General features: G+C 35.0%; 1 protein-coding gene across 2 annotated transcripts in view; it reads right to left on the bottom strand.

The window, feature by feature from the left end:
- Nucleotides 1–1,044: 1,044 nt before the first annotated feature.
- Sesn1 (sestrin 1) overlaps nucleotides 1,045–23,355 on the bottom strand; it is a 109,889-nt gene continuing 87,578 nt past the window's right edge. The window contains exons 1-10 of one of the 2 annotated variants that reach the window (XM_026389614.2): nucleotides 22,900–23,105; nucleotides 15,245–15,310; nucleotides 14,164–14,364; nucleotides 12,988–13,170; nucleotides 10,344–10,586; nucleotides 6,875–7,022; nucleotides 5,677–5,789; nucleotides 3,912–4,102; nucleotides 2,209–2,353; nucleotides 1,045–1,285 (exon numbers count right to left, since the gene is read on the bottom strand). In XM_026389614.2, the coding sequence (XP_026245399.1) occupies nucleotides 1,199–1,285; nucleotides 2,209–2,353; nucleotides 3,912–4,102; nucleotides 5,677–5,789; nucleotides 6,875–7,022; nucleotides 10,344–10,586; nucleotides 12,988–13,170; nucleotides 14,164–14,364; nucleotides 15,245–15,310; nucleotides 22,900–23,007 (1,485 nt within the window). In that variant the 5' untranslated portion in view covers nucleotides 23,008–23,105 and the 3' untranslated portion in view covers nucleotides 1,045–1,198. Of the gene's footprint in view, nucleotides 1,286–2,208; nucleotides 2,354–3,911; nucleotides 4,103–5,676; nucleotides 5,790–6,874; nucleotides 7,023–10,343; nucleotides 10,587–12,987; nucleotides 13,171–14,163; nucleotides 14,365–15,244; nucleotides 15,311–22,899; nucleotides 23,106–23,355 lie in introns of those variants that run through there. The other variant, XM_026389613.2, reaches the window with a different exon arrangement.

The following is a 23,355-nucleotide window of genomic DNA, read 5'->3' as shown; positions in this document are numbered from 1 at the left end:
CTGATTATAGCATTAAGTATAAATGTACTTGATTTATGACAGTAAATAGAAACAATTGTTACTAATTGTGAAATTATAATTTAGGAGATTGAAATAGCAAATTAGATTGGAGAAAATTATTCTTTATTGAAAAATACCAATAATACTGACAGACTTCAAAAGCAATTCACGCTTCCAGAATACAAAGTACTTAATACATTTTTTTCAAACCTGTTTGTATTTCAAACAAAGTTAACATTTTTATAAATCAAATTTGATAACCTGACTAAAAATATTTTCCAGCTTTATTATTAAAGGAGCTGCACATCTTTATAGTTGGGGCCATCAGGTGGGCAGGAGCACAGGGATAGAACGCACCTGGGACTTCACAGCCGTCTACAGCGATATTTCCACAACTTTGCTGCTGGAAACAAAAATACTGCACGAGACAGCTGCCCTCCAGGGTCAGAGGGTCGCAAGACAGCACGTCAAAAGACAGCCAGGTTTTCTTAAAATTCACAGACTTTCATTTAAGATTGCTTTTTAAGAAAAATTTTTAAGAATGCCATAGTGATTTAACATCATCCAATGACTGAATTAAAAAAACTATAATGAACGAAATGAACTGTTACCATCAAAACGGTCTTTGCTGAGCTGTAATAATTCTAGGCTTTTTAGATGCAAAAAATTAACATATATGCAAGTTTAATTTGAAACCACACAAATTATGTATGTAGGCTCAGATAGTAGCAGTGTTCACTTTAATCACTAATAGCTTAACTGGAACAGCCACCTATTTATTCCACCAGCTGGGATAGCAGCACCAAAGTCTTCTAAAATTCTTTATGTATAAATCTTAAGTTATTATCCAAGTTCCATTCTTTGCATGCTCCAATTCTCATTATTTAACATAAAAGCAACAGGATTTGGAGAGTTACTTTTTGCTGAATTAAAACAGTTATACAGCGTCTTGTACTGTCAAAAAGCAAAATACTGTAAACAGCAGCCTTCTTCACAGCTCTAACCCTGAAGCTGCCAAGCATTCACTGCTTGTGTCAGCAGTGGTATTTCCACAGTAAAATAGCAGAAACTAAAAAATTATGGCACAATGGATTTCTGAATTCTTTTATCTACCATTGGTCCTGGGGCTTGGTACCTTCCCCTTGTAGACTATATATCTGCTGATTATTCCAGAATCATCTTTAACGGAGCAAAGGCATCAGGTCATATAGCGGGTAATGGCTCTCAGAGCATACAGGAGTTCTGCTTGCATCCTAGCTTCTATAAGAAGCAGATTAACATGAACCTGAATATAAAATACAACATCATATAAGAGAGGATTATAAACATTTAGGTTTTCAGTGACTAATAATCAAATACCAAAAATAAGTACAGTTGTCCCTTGGTACCCATGAGGTATTGGTTTCAGAACTTCCCTTGGATACCAAAATCCTTAGATACTCAAGTTTCTCATATGAAATGGCACAGTATTTGCATATAACCTCCCATATACTTCGAATCATCTCTATATTGCTTATAATAAAATGTAAATGCTATGTAAATAGTTTACATTGTATCATCTAGGAAATAAGAAAAAATATGTACATATTCAATACAATGCAAGGTTTTTTGTTTTTTTTTTAAATATTTGCAAAATTACCTGAATCCACAGATTGGAACCTACAGATGTGCTGGGCTAACTGTACATTTTCTATATAGTACCAAATAACTTTGAAGCCTTGTTTATTGAACAGAATATCAATTTCTCAAAACAAAAGCTATCTGATATTCTTTTTAGATAGATGTTTAGAGCTTTCATCTATATTTGATCATACCTCTTCTTGAATGTTTGTTGTAGTTCAGAAACTCTAGATACTGCTCTATCAGAATACCACTATTCCCTGCCACATCATTAATTTCTATAAAGATGTTTAAAAAAAAAAAACGACATTTCTACCTATACACAATTAAAAAGAGCTCATGCAAAATAGTCTTCTTTCTCGTAAGTTATGACAGCTATTCCATTGCTTCTGAGAATGGGCAGTCCACCTGTCGTCTTTATCTCTCACCATCATGGGTTTCCCTTGCAAGGGGAACCTGAGACAGCTGTCCTAGAATGCTGTTCTTTGAGTTGGTTCCAAGGGAGAGGGTTTGAGAGCTATTAGGTTATGTGAAAGAGTGTAAGAATACTGATAAGTTACAGAGTAATAAGCCACAGCAGGCACATACCTTCTCAGAGTGCTTGAACTGCCTCCAGAAGCTATCATACATTCTTTTGGTAACCTTTTCAGGAGTGCAAACAACAGTTTTGATATAAACTTTAAAGCTACGATCCAACAACTGGTTAATTTCACCATAGTCATAGTCATCATATCTGTTAAAAAAGAGTTAACAATATTTTCAACATATAGTCTATTTTCTTTTTACAGAAAATAAATGCTATATTCTTTATTTTGTGTGGTACAAGGGTGCTTTACTACTGAGCTATATACAGAGCCCTTTAATTTAATTCCATTTATTTATTTATTTATTTTGAGATAGAGTCTCACTAAGTTGCCAAGTCTGGTCTCAAACTTGTAATTTCCTGCCTCAGCCCCTGAAGTAGCTGAGATTACAGGGTGAACCAGCATGCCCAGCTACATGGTATATTCTTTTCCCTCCTTTCTTCAGGCACCAGTTCCCTTAAATGAGATAGCTTTACAATGTTTACTTGGGGGTCAGTGGGTGAGTATGAAGGTAAAAAGTGAAGAACTTATTGCCCAAGCAAAGCATTCCTAAAATTTAAGAATATTAACACTGTAGCACTGGGTCCAAATAAAAGGGTATATTTACAATCATGAAAAAGCAATTACACTATGGGTAACCAATTCTGAGAACACAGCTTAGAAAAACTGCTGAAATTTTAAAAATTAATCAATTAGGCCATTGTTGGCACAATTATATTTTATAAAAACTGCAGTTTCTGGGATTAGATGAGAAAAAAGGCAATGGGGGGGGGGTGTTCTATATATGGTCTCACAGTGTCTACATTTAGGAGAGGCTGGCTTACTTTAAGGCAAGATGGTTGCATGCACTGCTGTCTGCTTTTCCCTATTTGGAGTCCAGATCACAAAAATACTGAACTTGCCTATTGGGTTTTCAGTGGAAAAGGGAGAAAGTTCTTGGCAAAGCCTGTCCTACAGCCATTCAGGAAACCAAAGTCAAATCTGGCCACTGACTAGTGGAAGTTAGTTTAAAACTCATCATATGTGTCTTAAATGCCCAAGTAGTTTAAAATAAATTAAAAGGTTTTTGACCAGAATCTCTGATAAAATGAATAGCAACAGAAAGATGTTTTTGTTTTTTGTTTTTTTTGCTAAAATAACCAGAAAGCAATGCAGCAAGGAGTGTGTGTGTGAGTGAGGGAAGGTAGTAAATAATGGCTGCATTTTGTACACACCACAATGTGCTAAAAACCTAACAGTGAGGACGTGAATTTTCCTTTGTGATGAAGTTTTATGGGAATAGGTACTCTTCAGAAGGCACTTGAGAACAGCTGGAGGGGCAATACAAAGGTACCAAATTACCAGAAGGTAACAATATGAGTGTGGCAGAAGATAAAAGATGACACAGAAAGACAAAGATGCTCAGTGACAAACTGCCTCTTTTCATCTATGTTCTGGAATCAACTTGTTTGCCTTCCCCTTTCTTGGAGGCAGCAGTCATTTAACTCTTGTCAATGTCTCTAAACTCTCCCCCTTGCCTCACTAGAAGAGAGGGGAAAAACTAAGCTGCAATAATGGGGTTCCCTGAAGCACAGATGTTAAAAGAAAAAAAAAAGTTACAGGACGAGGGGATGATCTTGAGTATATGTGCCTGTGTGTGTTCTAAGCACCTGAATAATTTAGCCTAGAGGGAAATACCTCTTTATAAACACAAGAAAACAGACTAACCGTATTCCAAACATGCAGTGAATATAGTTCCAAATAGCCCGTCTAAGCATTGAGGTATCAACGTCTTTGTGCATTGCCATTGTATTATAAGTAAGATTGTAAGCAATGTGAAATTTTTCATCGATCAACTGTCCCACATCTGGATAAAGGCGATTTACCAATGAATAACCATGGTCTTCCCAGCAATAGTCCTAAACATAGGGAATAGAATTAACATGAATAATTAAAATGTGGCCAAATACAGCTCTGTGAGATCACTGGTAGCTGGAATCTACTACCTTCATCCCTCACTCTGAGCTTCACTTGTACTCCAGTCCAAGGTTTTCAACTTCCATACTATAACTCACAAGAGGTTATGTTTTCTAACTTAGCAAGGTAAGAACCAAGGGAGTCTTGTCCCCTTACACACAAGCACTGATTTCCAGTTTTCTCTTTCTGACTTTTCACTGAGCCCCAGACACAGCCCAGCTTGAGAGTTCTCTTTCATTTCTTATCACTACAGCCATCCAATTGGTTTTCAAAGTTTAGGAATTTCTTTCTTTCTTTTGTAACACTGGGGATTTAACCCAGCTAGGCAAGTGCTCTATCGCTGAGCTACATCCCCAGCCCTTTTAATTTTGAGACAGGATCTAAGTTGTCCAGGCTGGCCTCAAATTTGTGATCCTTCTGCCTCAATCTCTTGGTAGCTGGGATTACAGACATGTGCTACCATGCCTGGCTAATTTTGTGAACTTCTAATTTAATATGTCCATCACTTATTCCTTCTCTACCTTTTAGTCTTTTAGCTTTATTAACTGAGTCTCTTAATTTTCCTACATAAAATCTCCTTGCCTTTATTTCTACCTCAAATAAAACTTAGTAAGCCCCCACTATTCTATGTTGACATTATGCCATCACTTTGGTCAAAAACCTACAACCCCCATTTAATCTACTATAAACTGTTTTGGCATTTAAGGCACACCTGATTAATTTTAACTTCTCACTAATATAGAAGTTTGAATTATTGCTGAAGCTCACAGTAGTTCAGTCTCCTTATGATTCCTTTCCTTACTCTATATATCGAAATCTAAGCTCAGTTCTTTCCTACTCTTCTCTGATTACAATGCTTTTTTATTTTTATTTTTTGGTGCTGGGGACTGAATCCAGGGTGTTGTACATGCTGAGAGAGCACTCTACCACTAAGTGCTGCCCTTGTTTTTTGGCACACAAATCCTTCAAATGCTCATCTCCCTCCACAAAAATTTTCAGCCTGAAATTATTTCTTCAATTTCTAACCTATTATATTTCATGACACAGTTTAACTATCAAGTACAAATTCTTTAACTCTTCTTTGTGCCTAAGTTTTGTCCCTTTCCCTTTAACCAAATGTGAAAAAATAATAGTTCTTTCATAATTCTGGCAAAATATCTATTATTTAATTAACACTGGCCCCTAATGATAATTGGGAAAGTTGTATCAACTCATCTGAATTAAATATTTACTTATGTAAACTAAATATTTAAGCAATACTATACAATATACACTTAAACTACATATGACTCTACTGATGAATTAGAAGTAATCTTATAAAATTAGAGTACAGAATAAGTATTTGCTAATTGATGATTCTCAACTTTTATTCTAGAACTAGAGGATATAGCTTCTGTTGTTCGTGAGATACTGCTTGCACGGTACTTAGCATACTTCTCAAATCTAGGTTGCTTTTTCTTTTAAGTCATGCTAAGATATTTCTAACCACTCACATGCATACAAGCTATAATTTTACCTGGACACGAAATGTTGGGACATGCATCCCATGTCTAGAGAAATCCTTATAGCCATAACTAGTATCCTCAAAATGACGAGAGACATCTCTTGCTGGTGTAACTTCTTCATCATCTGAAATGATTTTTAAAGTCATGGAAAGCTTTTCAGAAACAGGATACTTGAAATTCATTTTTCCCATAACAAAAGTGAAAATAAGAAAACCAGTTCTATGTCACTGAGTAACCCATATCAACCAAAATGGAATCTTAATAAAAGAAGTACCTTACTTACCAGTAAACTGAATATAGTAAAAGAGGATACTCCATTACAAAGTAAATATTCATAGTTGAATTCTGTATGCTTTTTATTCTTTATTCTTTCACTTTCCCTGTGTCCCCACCCCAATTTATAGACTTTAGGTTCTCCTTAATATGTGTTTAGACTTGGGAGGCTGAGACAGGAAGATCATGAGTTCAAAGCTAGCCTCAGCAACTAGGCCAGGCCCTTAGCAACTTGACCCTATCTCAAAATAAAAAGGGCTAGGGTGCAGTGTTTCAGCACCCCTTGATTCAATTCCTGGTATCCACCCCTCCCCCAAATGTGTTCAAGGTAGAATGCTGTTTTGGATGATCTTTAAGGTGATAATAACGACTATGAAGATAAGCTATGCTCTAAAATTTAGTACTTGACTATTTTTATTAAACATTAACGCTATACAATATGATGAAAATGATGAAACTAAAGGTCCTGTGAGTTGACATTTTTATAATGCTTCCCACACTGCCCCTTAGTTCTTTTTCAATCATCATGTTAAGGAGTTGATGAGATTAGTTTTAACAAAACAGTATTTTATGACAATAACAACTCTACACCTTTAGGCACAAATAGAAACAAAAATATCCCCTCAAGGAAAAACAAGCCAGTACCCAACCTCCATTTATACAAAGACACACTCTTTCTCCCCACTCTTTGATTGTCAAATATATTTGAGACAGTTTTTGGACATATTCTTTTTCAGATGACCTAAGTTAGAAATACTGCTGTTTTTCACTTATAATTTTTTTTAAGTTGCCTGCTTTAAAAATTCTAAGTAGGACTACATATACAATATCCTCTCCAAAATGACAAAAATATATTTGGATTGATGTTTTAAAACTAACCTAAATTCTTTAAATAAAAAAGGTGGGTTTGCAATATTGTATAGTAGTTGCTCTTACCTGAGGAGAAGACACACATGCTCTCTCTCTTCTCTATTTCAAATCGTGAAGCCATCTCTTCCTGACTGGCCTCTTCTTCATCTCTACATTCCTGTAACTGCTTCATCTTTTCCATGAGGGCTTCAACCTCAAAGAAGGATTCACTTACCTGAAAAGAGAACACGATGTTATATACATCATGTATTTTATTAAGTCTGCTTCAAAAGACCATCAAAATATAGGAAAATACATTCTTAAAATAATGTCCCTACTATTTATACTCCTGTAAAAATGAAAATTTAACACTACTTGTCGATTTAAAACAATGAATATTTTATAGTTAACTTCTACTTGCTAAGTCAGTTAAATGTTAAAGTGGTTTCCTATCAACTGTATACTGCATATATTGTCAACATGTCTATCATCTTTAAAATAATAACTGTTCTTTGTATACAATTTATGTATTAAAATGAAACATCTTCTCCCTTGGCTGGAGTTGGCCAAATGACTTGCAAATGGGGCTAGCAGTTGTCTCTTGATGAGATGACTACAGCAGTGTCACATCTATACAAATGGGTCCTAACCATAAGGGGTAGCCAAGATTTATATTTCTAAACCCTACTATATCTTTACTATAAAAGCTAGATCAAATCTACAGAATATATAGAATGGATATAAAAGAAGTTTTAAAATCTCAAATCTCAATTTTCAAATACAAATTAATCTTTCCCCCTTTATGATTTCATTTCTTTTGCCAGGAATGTTCTTAAGACCTCCTATTTTACAGGGCAAGGTGGCGCATGCCTATAATTCTAGCAGCTCACAAGGCTGAGACAGGAAAACTGCAATTTCAAAGCCAGCCTCAGCAACTTAGCAAGGCCCTAAGCAATTTAGTGAGACCCTGTCTAAAAATAAAAAATAAAAAGGGCTAGGGATGTGGTTCAGTGGTTAAGCACCCCTGGGTTCAATCCTCAGTACCAAAAAACCCCCAAAACAACAAGAAAACACCATCCCACCAAAAACCAAAACTCCTGTTTTTTACTCTTTTCCTAGCTTCAACCTATTGGTTCTTTTGGTGTCAGCTTAATATGATTCTTGTAACTATCTACCTCCTGCCCCACAATCCCTAATTATTGTCACACAGCATTCTGCTCTTTCCTTCAAAGTACCAATCTTAACTTCTATCAGCATGATACTGATCCAAAGCCTGATTCCCCCATGACCAAACCGTCATAAGGCTAATAGTCCTACCTGTTTAATTTACTGGTATATTCAGAGCCTATGCAACACCTGGTATATAGTAGAAACTCTAGAAATATTTGTTGGAGAATGACTGTCATGGCAATTCTATATTACGAGAGACTATCTTTATATCTTCATATGATCCAGTTATACCAAAATATCCTATACTAAGCCTTTCTAGTAATTCCTTGGTGGATGTATCTCTGTGATGATACTGAAAACTCTTTTGGCACACTTCCATTATTATTCTTAAGGTCAATAATCAAACAAAAAAGGGCCAAAAAAGATTAGGTTTCTTAATAGAATGACTCAAAGTTAAAATACACACGCAAGCACATACACATATTTTAAGACCTCTCTCAATTCACATTACTTCTCATTAAATTAATTTACTTATTTTACCAGTTTTCCTCTAAGATAAAGAGCCCAAACCGTAAGTATTCTTAGGAAAAACAATTCTGACTTATTTATTTTTTAGTACTGGGGACTGAACCTAAGGTAGCTTTAACACCGAGCTACATCCCCAGACCTTTTTTTTTTTTTTGAGACGGCATCTTGCTAAATTGCTGAAACTGGCCTGAACTTGTGATTCTCCTACCTCCTACCCCTGGACTCTCTGGGATTATAGATGTGTGCCACTGTGGCTGGCAGGAAGGAAAATTTTTGACAAATTGTCAAGAGGGAAAGGAAACAAAGTCTGTTTCTTAACTAATTTGTTAAGTTGATAGTGGTAAAAAAATTTTTAAAAAATTATGGCATTCATTTTAATGTTGAAATATTAATAATGTATATGGAATTTCTTTTTATTTGCATTTTACTCTTTGTATCTGAAGCGCTGAATCAGATATCTTGGGAGAACAAGCTATATGGACTCATTGTCGAGTGCCATCAGTATGAGCTTATATACCTTTTAAAAGGATCCAACTTAAAACCTGGGAATGGGAAGCATATCTATTAGATAAATAAAAGCTTTTATTTTTTCACTCTAACCTATTATGGCTTTTAATAGATAACTAAAAATAATACAGTCATTTTTCTTCAGCCTTGTACTAAATTACTGATAAGGAAGGACAACAATCAACGCCAAGCATCCTAGAAACTGAAATACTCTCTCTTGGATCCTTTTATAACTTCCAAGCTGTGATAAACAGTCAGTGACCATATACACACCTACAGCATGGATTCAGGTAGCTCAATGGAGAGTGAAACTGACTGTCTTGGACCTTATTAGAATAGAACTGTGATCAATCTTAGGAAAATTATATTCCTTCATGTGCTAATTTCACTCTGATAAATACCAAGCACTCTCTACTAGCTACTTTACTTCCTTAGAGATATTTAATTTAAACCTCACATTTATTTTTTAACCTTTATTTAAATATGAAAGAACTGAGGCTTAGAGAGATTTGATAATTTTCCCAAAGTCAAATATGTAAGTCACAGGCAGTTTAACATACCTAAATTTCTTTAAAAAGAATAAAACAACTGAGAATATGTGTGCAGTGGGTTCAGATAACTGTGATGCTACTTCTGTGATTTCTCTTTTGAAGCATAAAGTAAAACCTTGCTTTTAAATTATGGCTAAAGAATGCAGAGAGAATTTTGACCAACTGTATATAAGAACTAAAATTTACTTATAGAAAATTAAACTTATTCTGTTTCAAAGGAATAAGAAAGCAAAATATGACAGAAGAGAAGGAAAAGAGTGAAAGCATTTTAAGAAATTTATATTCATTGGATACCACCTTCTGTATCTATGCAAAACTAAACATGAAAAGGAATTTTAAAGGGAGAAATTTCCAAATCAAAGATGATTAAATCGTCTAAAAGATGAACATTTAAAAAAGCCGGTTGGTTTCTGTTACAGAAAAGGGAAGAAAAGGATCTGATTGGCACCAGCAAATCTCCACCACCAGGCCACACTATTTTCAGACTCCTCTCATCTCACTGCTGTAGCCGTTTGGCATTAGCTGACCCTACAAGGGTAAAAACTATTTGCTCCTGACACTAAAATTATTTGAGTGTCATCTCCTAGAGGTGTTTAGTTTTGACATATCCCTTAAAGTTCTGACTAGTGGTGGACATTTGGAGGCAGTAAATAAATTCATACTTACTGAATGAATAAGTATAGGGGGTCTAATATCTTTATAGACTTAACAGGATGGATTGTCCAAGGAACCAAATAAAAATAACAATTACAGTGATTATTAGTATTATTACAATCTCATAACAAATAATAGACACTTACTGAAATATTTCCTGCTGAGTTGACCTGCATTTCATCCACATTGTGATTGCCATTTGTAATGTCACAGATGCAATAGTTACTAACAGAAGGAGGTCTGAATGTGTGGCCACCATCACAATGAATTTCTGGACTGATTCCACAGCCAAATGTGAATGAAGCAAGAGAATGATAGTGTGTAAGAAGAACAACTGCATGGACCAGTTCCGCAAGAGACCAGCTGTGCTCTTCAGCTTTTAAAAGCCCCTTGGGGGAAAAAAAGAGAGAACATATTTTTATAACTGGGTGTGGTATTGATGAAGATATATAGTTCACGTTAGTATTTAATCTATTGAAAACAGGATTACACGAAATCTAGTAAACATGTAAAACCCATGATTTGATAATTTTTATGAAAATGTATCCATGAATACAGCTTAATGTGTTTGTTAGTAACATGCTCATCATTATTTTGATTTTTTGAAATACTGACTTTAAAAGGTAATCAAATACATTTTGCTTAAAAGTAACTGCTATATTTCTTTTTTCAATTTTTTAGTTGTAGATGGACACAATATATTTATTTTTAAATAAATAAACCTCACACATGCCAGACAAGTGCTGTACCACTGAGCTACAACCCCAGCCCAAGTTGCTGTACTTTAAGTGTAGGATTATGAATGAATTACTGTGTTTTTACTTCAAATGTAATAAATCTGAGTTTAGAATAGAAGCTACTGTGTGAATGTCTTTTTGTTTATTATCAGGCCTTCTCAAAGAATTTTTAGGATAGCAGCTTGAACAACTAGACTCTCAATATTCCTAAATCATCAAGTTATATTTATTTATTTACTTACTTATTATATATAGTACATAGGATTGAACCCAGGGGTGATTTACCATTGAGCTACATCTCTAACTTTTTATTATTTAAAAAATTTTTGGTTTTAGTTATGGATGATAGTACAGTATAATTTGACTTATTTATACAAATATGGAATACATCTTATTCTAATTAGGATCTCAGTCTTGTGGTTGTACTTGATGTGGAGATTCACTGTGGTGTATTCATATATGTACACAGGAAAGTTATGTCAGAAAGTTATGCCACTGTATTTCCTTTTCCTTTCCTCCTTCCCTTTCCTTCATTCCCCTTTGTTTAATCTATTAAACTTCCATTCTTCCCCTCCCCACCTTGTTGTGCGTTAGCATTCACATATGAGAGAGAACATTCAACCTTTGGTTTTTTGGGATTGGCTTCTTTAGCTTAGCATAATAATCTCCAGATCCACTCATTTTCTGGCAAATGTCATTAAGCCATTCTTTTTTATGGGCAAGTAATATTCCATTGTGTAAACACTACATTTTCTTTTCCATTCATCTGCTGTAGGGCACCTAGGTTGGTTCCATAGCTTAGCTGTTGAGAACTGAGCTGCTTTAAATATTGATGTGGTTGTGTCACTGTAGTATGCTGTTTTAAGTCTCACTGGTCAAATGGTGGTTCTATTGCAAGTTTTCTAAGGAATCTCCATACTGCTTTCCAAAGTAGTTGCACCAATTTGTTGTCCCATCAGCAATGTATGAGTGAACCCTTTCCCACATCCTTGCCAACATTTATTATTACTTGTATTCCTGATTGTTGCCATTCTGACTAGAGTAACATGAAATCTCAATTAGTTTTCATTTGTATTTCTCCAATTGCTAGAGATGTTGAACATTTTTTTCATATATTTGTTGACCATATTTCTTCTTCTGTGATGTGTCTATTCAGTTCCTTTGCCAATTTATAATTGGGTTATTTGGTTTTTTGGTGTTAAGTTTTTTGCTTTTTTTAATATCCTTTTTATTTTTTTGAGATAGGGTCTCCCTAAATTGCCCAGGCTGGCTCTGAATTTGTGATACTCCTACCTTAGCCTCCCGAGTAGCTGGAATTACAGGCATGCACCATTATGCCCAGTTCGTGTTTGAAATATTTTGATGTCATATTCTAGAACAGTTATAGATGTCTTTCAATTTTCAGTAATTCCTACTCCTATCAAAAGATTAAAATTTTTAATTATGTCAAGGGGAAGGGGAAAAGGATGAATAGCAGCAGCACAGGGAAATGCTATTTATTATTCTGTATTATAAGTAATGGTATCATGACATTATCCATTTGTGAAAATCCACAGAAGTGTTCAACATCAAGAGTGAACACTAGACTAGTGTGAACTATGGATTTTAGCTAATAACAATATATCAGATGGTTCATCAGTCACAAAAAATGTACCACACACTGGGCATGGTGACTCATGCCTATAATCCTAGTGACTCAAGAGGCTGAGGCAGGAGGGTTGCAAGCTCAAAGCTAGCCTCAGCAACTTAGCAAGATGCTAAGCAACTTTATGAGACCCTGTCTGAAACTAAAATATTAGGAAAAAAAAAAAAGCTAGGGATGTGTTATGTATCCCTGGGTTCAATCCCCAGCACCAAACAAATTAAAAAAATGTATCACATAAATCCTAGATGTTAATAATAGGAGAAAAATGCGTGTCTGTGGGAGGGGGTTAAGGAAGTAGAAAATGAGAACTCCTGGGCAATTTTACTGGAAACTAAAACTGCTCTGAAAAATAAAATCTTTAAAAAATATATATAAATGATGCTCAAGATTTATTACTTCACTACATACCTCAATGTGTTCTTTGGTAATAAGCCAAGGTCTGTGGGCTAATACTTTGTTGAGTTCTCCTAAATTCTGTAGTTTTTGAGGAGCATTTTCTAAACCATTGAGCCACTTGGGGTCTCCACCAACATGAAGAAAATCATTTACATGCAGGTTCACTAAGTAGGAGCACTGATGTCTTGCTGCAGCCTTAAGAAAAAATGAAAAGATACTCTAATTACAGATGTTAAAACCTTTTTTAAAAAACATTTTTAATTTTTTGGAAGTAGTTGGAAATAATACCTTTATTTTTTTATTTTTATGTGGTGCTGAGAATCGAACCCAGGGCTTTGCATGTGCTAAATGAGCGCTCTACCGCTGAGCCACCATCCCAGCCCCAAAAGTTAAAACCTTGAACTAGTACCAATCTATTTTCCTTAGAACATGCAAAATAGCTAATTTTTTTTTTTTGTATTGGGGATTGAACTCAGGAACGCTCAGCCACTGAGCCACATCCCCAGCCCTATTTTGTATTTTATTTAGAGAAAGGGTCTCATTGAGTTGCTTAGCACCTCAAAGTTGCTGAGGCTGGTTTTGAACTCTCAATCCTCCTGCCTCAGCCTCCAGAGCCACTGAGATTATAGGCATGCATCACCAAGCCCGGTTTAAGTTTTTGATTAGTATGGTTTCACAACTTTTCATGAACTAGAAAAGTTTTCACATAAACATTTAAAAATTTCAAATACACCACAAAAATACCTCAAGAATAGTCTAAGAACAAAATATCTGATAAAAATATCTGAACTGTAAAAATTTTACCTATATATCAACTTTCAGAACCACAAAATAATAAGAAACTTCAATTAAGTTGTCAACCATAAAATGACACAATAGTATTTACAAACTAAACAGGATTATCACCACTTATGCCAATCAGAACTGTATATAATAATAAAATAGATCTTGTGTTCTATTTTATTCTTTAAGTGAGAATAGCTTTCAGTATCATACAAATAAATGGCATAATTTTTGTTATACTTGGGACCATACTTATTTAAAAACAAAAACAACCAGAAACTACCTAATAGGAATCCTATCATAAGTCAAAATATAAGTATTTATCCCCATGTTTAAAGCATTAACTATCTCTTAAAGAGATTAATAAAAGCAGGCAGAAAATTTTTTCACCTAATTTTTACATACCATTATTCCAATGTAGTGCCGATAATGTAGGGGTAATGGCCCATCCATTTGCAGTAGATAGTGTTGAGTTTTTAAGAAACTTTCTAAATATTGTGGGTGGAAAACCATCACTAATGTAATGTTATCCAAACGACCCAAAGCAGCAAAAGAATCTGCAAATAAAGCATGCATTTGTGTGTCTTCACTCCCCACTTGGAGAATCTGTATAAATAAATGAGAGGAATACCATGGTTACATAAATCGTAAATTTCATATTAAAATTTGACTTAAGAGGGGGATTAATAATTTAAACTCAATTGGTAGCAAAAAACAGAAGAATAAACTGTCACATTATACAGTAGGGGATAAACAACAAAGGCTGAACATTAAAGGCCATCTAGATTGGCTGCTTGCAGACCTGGCCAGAATCCAAACCAAGAAGTGTATTTTTATTATCAAAGTTGCAGAACTTGCAAATACACCACCTACTCTCACTCAATTTAAGGAGAACCACAATTAACCAATAGCAAACAATTATTATGAAAATAAAGCACAGTTGTTTTTACATACATAGAATTAAAGACCCAATCTAGTGGTCATACCAGCCTATGGAGATGGTCAGGATCAAGTAACTCAGTTTATAGGCAAACCTAAGCAAGATCTACATATAAGCAGGTGAAGTATTATTAGGTTTTGTTTTGTTTTTGTTTTTAAAACTAACAAGTTTTGGCTTTGCTTGATTAAATATGGGTATTAAAAAAGCATCACGATATATTAGAAATCAGTATGACTACATCAGCTTCTTATTTAAAAAATATTTTTAGATATAGATGGACACAATACCTTTATTTTTTTAATGTGATGCTGGGGATCGAACTCAGTGCCTCCTGAGTGCTAGGCAAGTGTCCACCACTAAGCCACAACTCCAGCCCTACATCAGCTTTTTCTAATCCCATAGATTCACTGCCAAAGCATGATTAACTGTTATCAATGCTGTATAAAACATGTTGTTGACCAACAGTTGTTCAGATGCCAAGAAGAGGGTCATAAAAACATTCCTTAAAAGCACACAATTCACTACTTACTTTCACAAACAACATACCTCCTTTTCTGGGATGAATCTGCTTGGTCCGTGTCCTAGTGGTCGAGGAATTTTAATTCCAAGTTCCTAGAAAAGAAAATTACACCATCTCAGGCTTCTAGCAGTAAACAACATGAACTAAGGACACAGGAATGGGAGGGAAAACAACCAGCTGAACAGAGACAGGCTTGTCGTGGTGGTTTGTTTTCCTGTCTATATATACACACCAACTCTTCTGTTCGTATCACATAGCTAGCAACAACCTATAATATGACTCTTGACTAAAAACAATAAAACCTGTTTCGCTAAAACCAGAGTTTTGCATAAAGTACTTGGCAGAAAGTCTAGAACAGAAAGTTCAGCACATAGCAGCCAACCCTGTGGGCTGTCAGTGATACAAAATAAGACCAATGTGTTTGTACATCCAAAACTCAACCAAAATGTCAATCCCTACACATCTTGTCAGGAAATGTAAAAGTAATACCTTCAGATAGATGTCTTAAACAGGAAGATGTGTAATCATTAGTCTATAATAACATCTCACAATAAAGATAGAAATATTATAAGAAATAAAAACCAGTTTAATTCGCAAAATAGAAAGTACTATCAGCCATGTTTTTTTTTTGTGGTTGAATAAAACAATTTCAGAGAACTTTATTTTGTTTTTCAGTTTGCTTTAAAATTGATTTTTATTTATAGGATGTTATCAATTTCACTTGTAGAACAGCTCAACTAATCATAAATAAATTGTTTTCTACCTTTTTACATAGTCAATCTAAATTCTATACTTTCTATTGACAGTGTTGAGTGGCTACAAAAACTGACAGTTTTACTATTAGGACTTTCTTTATTTTTCCAATATGGTGTACTTACAAAAACAAAATGATAATAAAAATTTTCTTTTTTTTTTTTGGTGGGGGAAAAGACTATGTCTAGTCAATCTAGTGTCATTAAAAATGTTTTAGAATTTATACAACTAAAGATTAACCCTTGCTTATAAAAATCAACAATATTATTTCTATATTCTCCTTACTACTTCCAAAGATTCATGATATAAACCAAATACTTTCTTCTTCTTATTATTATTTTTTTCAGTACTGGGGATTGAACCCAGGGCTTTGTGCATGCTAGGCAAGTACTCTACAGAGTTACTCCCCAACTCTGTATTTTGTTTTCTTTTGGGACAGGTCTCTTTAAATTGCCTAGACTGACATTAAACTTTGGATCTTCCTGAAGCCTCTCAAGGAGCTGGAATTATAGGTGTAAGCCTCCAGATCCATCCAGATACTTTCATCTTAAAGAAAAATGGGAGTAGGCAGAGAGAGGACATATGTTAGCAATTCAAGAAATATGGTCTAGGTGAATGAAAATCTTTTAGCAGAATGGATTAAAAAATTAGGCAAGGACAAAATTTAAGAGAATATTATGAGAAATCAAGATTTAGATTCAAAGTAGGCTATCTTGTCAATTGAATCCTTTAAAACACTATATAAGTCAAATCTTACACTGGAAGTCAGGGGTTTCTTACCCTGGTTATTTAACATTTAAACTAAAGATAGTATATAATACCATTCATTAGAGGAGACATTTAATTCATTAGTCTGGCCAGGTATATGTCTCAGTTTTAATATTCTATAATAATTGCCAGAAACCCCCACATCCTATCATTCAATACATTATCCTGGCATAAAGGCAGACATTTATATAAAATGATGACTCCATTAGCCTTTCTAAACTAAATCTCTGATCCTACTATATACATTTTAAACCAAATTTACTGGGTAAAACTATAAGGCTAAAATCAACATTTAACCCTTCTCATCAATCTTTAAAAATTATTTGAATAAAAAGTATTTTAGGAAAATACCTGCTTCAAGGGTTTATTACTCATAACTAAGAGACTTGGAATATTAGCATATGAAAACGTGTCATTTCAAAAAGGGAAGAAATATATTATTTTCCAAATAATATTGGGACAAGTGGTTAGCCTCTCAGAAAAGAGTGAAGTTGACATCCTAAATCATATTTTATTTTACAATAAATCAAATGTGAAAACACAAAAACAAATAAAACATTACAGTACTAGAAGAAAACAGTGGAGTGGGTCTAAGAATGCCACAAAATCCATAAGTCATAAAATGTAAGTGTGATGACATATGAACAATGAAACTGACCAAATTATGTAATGTGTATGTTCGAATATAGCAAAATGAATCTTACTTTGTAAAATTATAATGTATCAATAAAATATTCATTGACATAAAGCCAAGGGTTTCTTATCTGGGTTATTTAACATTTAAACTAAAGATAGTATATAATACCATTTAATGTCATTTTGCTTCACATGCAAAATATATATATACACAAAGTCAAACATGAACAGAAAGCTAGGAAAGATATTTGCAAGTCACACAGAAAAGAACTAAAACAATTTTTGGACTGCAGATTGAACTCGGGGATGCTTTACCACTGAGATCCCTAGTCTTTTTTTTTTTTTTTTTTTTAATTTTGCTGAGGCTGCCTTCAAATTTATGATCCTCCTGCCTTACTATATTATATAATATCCCTGTTATAAATAACTGGGATTACAGGTGGGTGCCACCATACCTGGCTAATTTTTTAAAAATATGTAATTAATTAACAAAAATCTTACAGGAAACAAGTAAAGGACATTGACAGTTCAAATAAAAGAAAAGAAAAATGACTGAAAAACTGCTCAACATGCGCACACACCGCGCGCACACACACACAAACTTGTAAATAGGAAATACCATTTTTCTTCTAAAAGCTTACGATTAAAAAGTCTTTTAACAGGTTGTATTTGAGAGGGAATAGAGAAACAATCATTTGGTTCTTATATATTACTGATAGGAATGTTCTGAAGTATGAGGGGGAAATATCACACAGTACAAGTAGTATATAAATTACTACAACCTCTAGGGAAGGCAATTTGCAATATTGATCAAAATAACAAAGTCACATATACTTTAAATGAACAACTCCATCATAAGTGTTAATCTACAGATATACTCACATTTATGAAATGTCACATATAAAAGGATAATCACTGAAACATTGTTTCCAATAGTATAAGACCAAAAACAACCTAAGAGTTCATCAATAGAGAACTGTTTCAGTCAAATTCAGTATAACTAATAGAATTAGCCGGCAGTACTTACAAAAAAATGAAGCAGTTCCATTGGGTTAACTTTAAAAGATCTTAAGATATATAAATATATATAATATATTTGAAGGGGGCAGTAAACAAAGGGCATAATATGTATATCTTATTATTTGTAAAGAGAAAAAAAAGCCTCAGAAATTCCATTTCTAGAACTTTATCCTACAAATTACATTAGCAGCATATGGTAATATTTTTTTTAAATGATAGCAAATTGATATCACATAGGCATCAAAACAAAGAGGTTAAATTATATTATTCTGGTCTTGTTTCAATATTAACATATTCTTTTCGTACGAAACTATTATAAAACAATTATTTTACAATTCTAAGAAGATGGCTATGAGTATTTCAGAAATGAGTTATTTTCTTACAGGTATGAAAAGTGTCTTTTCCAGTGGTCATAAGTCATTTTTGAGCCTTTTTAAATCAGTTCATCCCTTCAGCCAAATTTAGTGGCCCAACTGATACACTGCCTCCCTTTTTCCTTTAGTCTTCAATGGCCAAGCCCTCCCACCCTTGTCTGATTCCTTTAGAAATGACATTATTTCTGTATGTTTTAAAGTAGGATGTTAAGTCCTTATCCAAAGTACATGTATGAAGACACAAATTGGTGTGAATATACTTTATATACAACCAGAGATATGAAAAATTGTGCTCTATATGTGTAATATGAATTGTAATGCATTCCACTGTCATATATTTTTAAAAACTCAATAAGAAAAATCCAAAGAATCATAAAAAAATTAAATAGGATGTTAAGAAAAACAAGCACTCTTTGGGGTGGATTATATACAATTATACAATAATTCTTGGTGTTGTGATTGTACTCACTCCTTGATGAGATACTAGCCTTGCAAGGAGCATGTAATTTATGATTAAGGCCTGGAAGAGGTATTTAGTATTCTCCAATCTTCATTTTTTTTTTAAAAAAAAATCAATGTCTTAGACTTTTTAAAAATCAGTCTATGAGACAGGTACTACTATAATCTCCATTTTGTACAGCTAAATGATAACAAGTCAAATTCAGCCCAGAGCCAGTATTAATGAATAGTGGAGTTGAGTGCTGAATATAGGAAGTCTGGTTCTAGAGCTGGCATCTTTAATTATTACTCTTTCAAGCAAGCCTCTCTGAGTTTTTGACATTTTGGAGATCCTTTTAGATATCACTCTTATTGTATGATACATTCTTGGTTTCTAAAAGTTTTGATTTTCCACTTTTGAAACATTTGTCCTATGGCAAAATAGTCATACTCTATTTTCTAGCAGGTATTTTATCAAAAAAGCACTGCAGGTGTTCAATAAGGGGTGATTATGCCAAACTATATGCATTTTGTAACTTCCTATTTAGGTTACTTCAATATTTCTCCACTTTTTATTGTTGTTTTGTTTCTTTCCATTTTTAAATTGGTACACTACACTTCCAAATGATTGGTAGGATTATTTGTCCATCTTAGCTGTGAGAAATGGACTCTAAGCAAATTTTGGCCAATCCAGATTCTAGAAGGCAGAACTGCCAAAAGCAAATATTCTTGCTGAAAAGCAGATGTAGATGCTAATTACAGCACAAACCTCACAGATTTGTCTGTGAAGGTGTGGTTGGAAAAACTAATATAAGAACTTAGGTCCCCTCCCTTCAACAATGCTGTAATCATCTTTGAAAAAGGTGGCAACAACTTCTACCATCACACTATTGCTTCAAACCAATTTCCTCATAATGTCTAATACTAACACATTAATTTTCAGAGTATGAAAATTCTTAGTGCCTTCTTGATAGTATCAGAGAAAGACAATGTTTGTATTATGTTGCTATATGAATCAGTGTTTGTGGACTGAAAATACAGTTCTAATCAGGTGTTTCAAATTTGTTAACGATTCACATATGAATCTATACCAATATCCATAAGTAAAAGAATGATTGATTTGCTACAAATACAAAATAAAAGAAGTTATTGACTTAGAGTATGAAACTTGAAAAAATAGTTGAGAAGTAAAGTAAGCATATCATTATTTTTCTTTCTGTACTTGTTGCTTATTTTTCAAAACATGTCTAGAAAAAGTGTTCAAAACAAACAAAAAAAATGTCTAGATATTATAGCATATAACTGATAATCACAATATCAATACTAATCTCATTTTAAAAATTAAAAAAGCAGTTAAGTGTTTTTTTTGTTGTTATTGTTTGTTTGGTTGGTTTTTGTACTCAGGATTGAACCCAGGGACACTTGACCACTTATCCACATCCCCAGCCCTTTTTATTTTTTGTTTTGAGACAGGTTCTCACTAAGTTGCTGAGATCATAGCTTTGAACTTATGATCCTCTTGCCTCAGCCTCCCAAGCTGCTTTGATTTTAGGTGTGCACCAGTGTGCCTGGCTAGTTAACTGTTTTTTGAAACACATTTAAACACGGGTAAAGATTTATTGTATAAAAAGTGAAAGTCCCAATCCCACTCACCCTTCTCTGGAAGAATTATTGCCTATAGCTGGCTGCTGGCTTTCTGACAGTCAAAATATTTAAACAAATGAAAAGATCTAGAAGCATTACAAAGAAATATCCCTACTATAGTACAGCATACTAGTATTTCTTCTAAAATTATCATTAACATTACTATGGTATTTGTAAGTATGGAAGCAGGGTATGGTAGCATGCCTGTAATCCCAGTGACTCAGGAAGCTGAGGCAGGAGAACTGAAAGTCAAGGCCAACCTGGGCAACTTAGCAACCTGTTTCCCCCCAAAAAGGGAGGGGGCATTGGGGTATAGTTTGGTGATAGAGTATCCCTGGGTTCAATCCGCAGTATTGCAAAACAAAACAAAGAAATATGGAGAATACAGGCTCCTCTCTTTTGTGAGTATCCTATGAACTACATTTTAGAAAAATGAAATCAAAACTTACTGACATGTGGGGCTGGGGATGTGGCTCAGCAGTAGAGCGCTTGCCTATTAAAACACCACACACACACACACACACACACACACACACACACACTAAATATTTCATTGGAAATCTGACTTAGGCCTTATGTGTGGCCTATACTTCTCTGAGGAGTTCCATTCCTGTAAAGTATTTAACTTAAAAGCACTATGGAAGCTTACTATTTGAAAGAATTGTGTCATTAATTCTTCCAGAAAGTGACTAGTTTTCCTATAAAGCTCTACTTCCTAATTTAACTTCCCACATGCTGGAAGTTTTAAAAATGAAATACAACTATACAAAGCTTCCCAGTTTCCTGAACACAATCCCACAAGCACTACAATCAATGGGCAAGCTAAAATGTACATGGCTATATTTAGAAATTCGAGATCTGGACAAGAATCAGAAATAACATATCTATTCAGGCATGATGATTGGGACTCATTTCTACTCAAAACGAGAAAAGATTTGTTATGGCCTGAAAACAGAAACTGTAAATGCTAATTCAACACTTTCATATTGTTTTCTCACTTTGGTAAAGTTTCCAAAACAATGTGATGAGATTTTTAAAAGGTTGTTCTGTTGTCTTTAAACAAGGAGAATATAATATATATAATATATCCATCAGTATTAAAATCTAAAAAAAAATTTGTTCTATACCCTTCATGAGGTTTATTTAAGTTTTCATAATATACATACTGTGTTGATAAGACAGATTCCATTCGCCAACAAAATAAATAAAATTTAATTACTAAACCTGAGCCATTTTAATGGGCAAAGCTGCAGAGAAATTATTCACATTTAAATATCTTGAGCTAAAACAATAACAATTCGTATCTCAATTAAAAATTCTCCACTTTCTCACTAATTGCATATTGAATCAAAGCCTTTTAAAGCTTCAAAGTTTGGCTAAGATTACATTAGTAACTTTCAAATGTCCTATTTCCATCAATTGAGAAAAAATACAATTAAACATCTCAATTCAGACCCAACAGAGATGGTTTAATAAACAAGGGTAAACCCTGTGCATAACGTCATTGAGCTTGCAGAACATATTTATTCTAGGCAACATTCTTTCCAGGGACTCAAACTGTATCTTTCCCTTTTTTCATAAAGTAGGAGGCAGAGGGGGTGAGGGTGGCTGAATAATCTGTTTTGACAACACCAGGAGGTAAAAATCCACAGGCTGTTTTACGCTAAGACTAGAGCTTTGTTGGGTTTCGGACTTGTGGAGACTTGTACAGAAAACAACCTTATTTATGTTTAGGAGACTTCCATTTAAATGACCTAGTCAGCTGTCTCTCCCAGCTCAGCATTTTTAGCCTGGGGTCGACTCTGGATAGAAAAGGTCTCCCTGACAAACACAGGCCGCCCCTTCACCTGGGCTCTGCCAGATGGCCAAGACACACCAGTCGGAACAGGGAGTTCAGACTGTGGCTGCTCCGCGGGCTCCCGCGCCCCTGCTGAGCGGTTTCGGATGCTGTTAGGTACCAACGAAGGGACGCAACGCGACTCGACTCCGCACAGCACAAGCAACTCGGCCAGGTAACCCCCCGCCCATCCAGCCCCTCGCCCGGGTACCTCGTCCTGGACACGGCCCCCGCCGCACTGCTTGCAGCCCAGCAGCTCCGAGACGGTCAACGAGGTCGTGTACGCCTCCGCCTCGTTCGCCGCGGTGGCCAGGCGCATGTCGGCGCAGGGACGACTGCGGACAAATTAGGCGAGAGCAGGGAGGCCAGCCGCGGCTCTGGGATGCAGCGATTCAGTCAGCGCGGACGTCGGGGGCGGGGCGGCACCGACAAACAAGCCGCGCGGCCCCGCCCCACGCCTGTCACTCCGCTGTTCTGGAGGTCGCACCCACCAATGGGGGGCCCCGGTTCTGCATAACCCCGTCCCTTCAGCGCCGATGGGCAGGCGATGGCGGGCGACCTGACGCGGCCAGGCGAAAAACAACTTGGAAGGCCAGGAGTCTGGCGACCAGCTTTCTCAGGTTCAGAAGCAGTGCGCACGGTGCCCCCGGAGGTGAGCGTGCATTGA

This window comes from Urocitellus parryii, chromosome 8, assembly GCF_045843805.1.
Source record: "Urocitellus parryii isolate mUroPar1 chromosome 8, mUroPar1.hap1, whole genome shotgun sequence".
In the NCBI taxonomy this organism is placed as follows: domain Eukaryota; kingdom Metazoa; phylum Chordata; class Mammalia; order Rodentia; family Sciuridae; genus Urocitellus; species Urocitellus parryii.
Note: the sequence above shows the minus strand (reverse complement) of the source record. Positions and strands in the feature narration are given on the sequence as shown.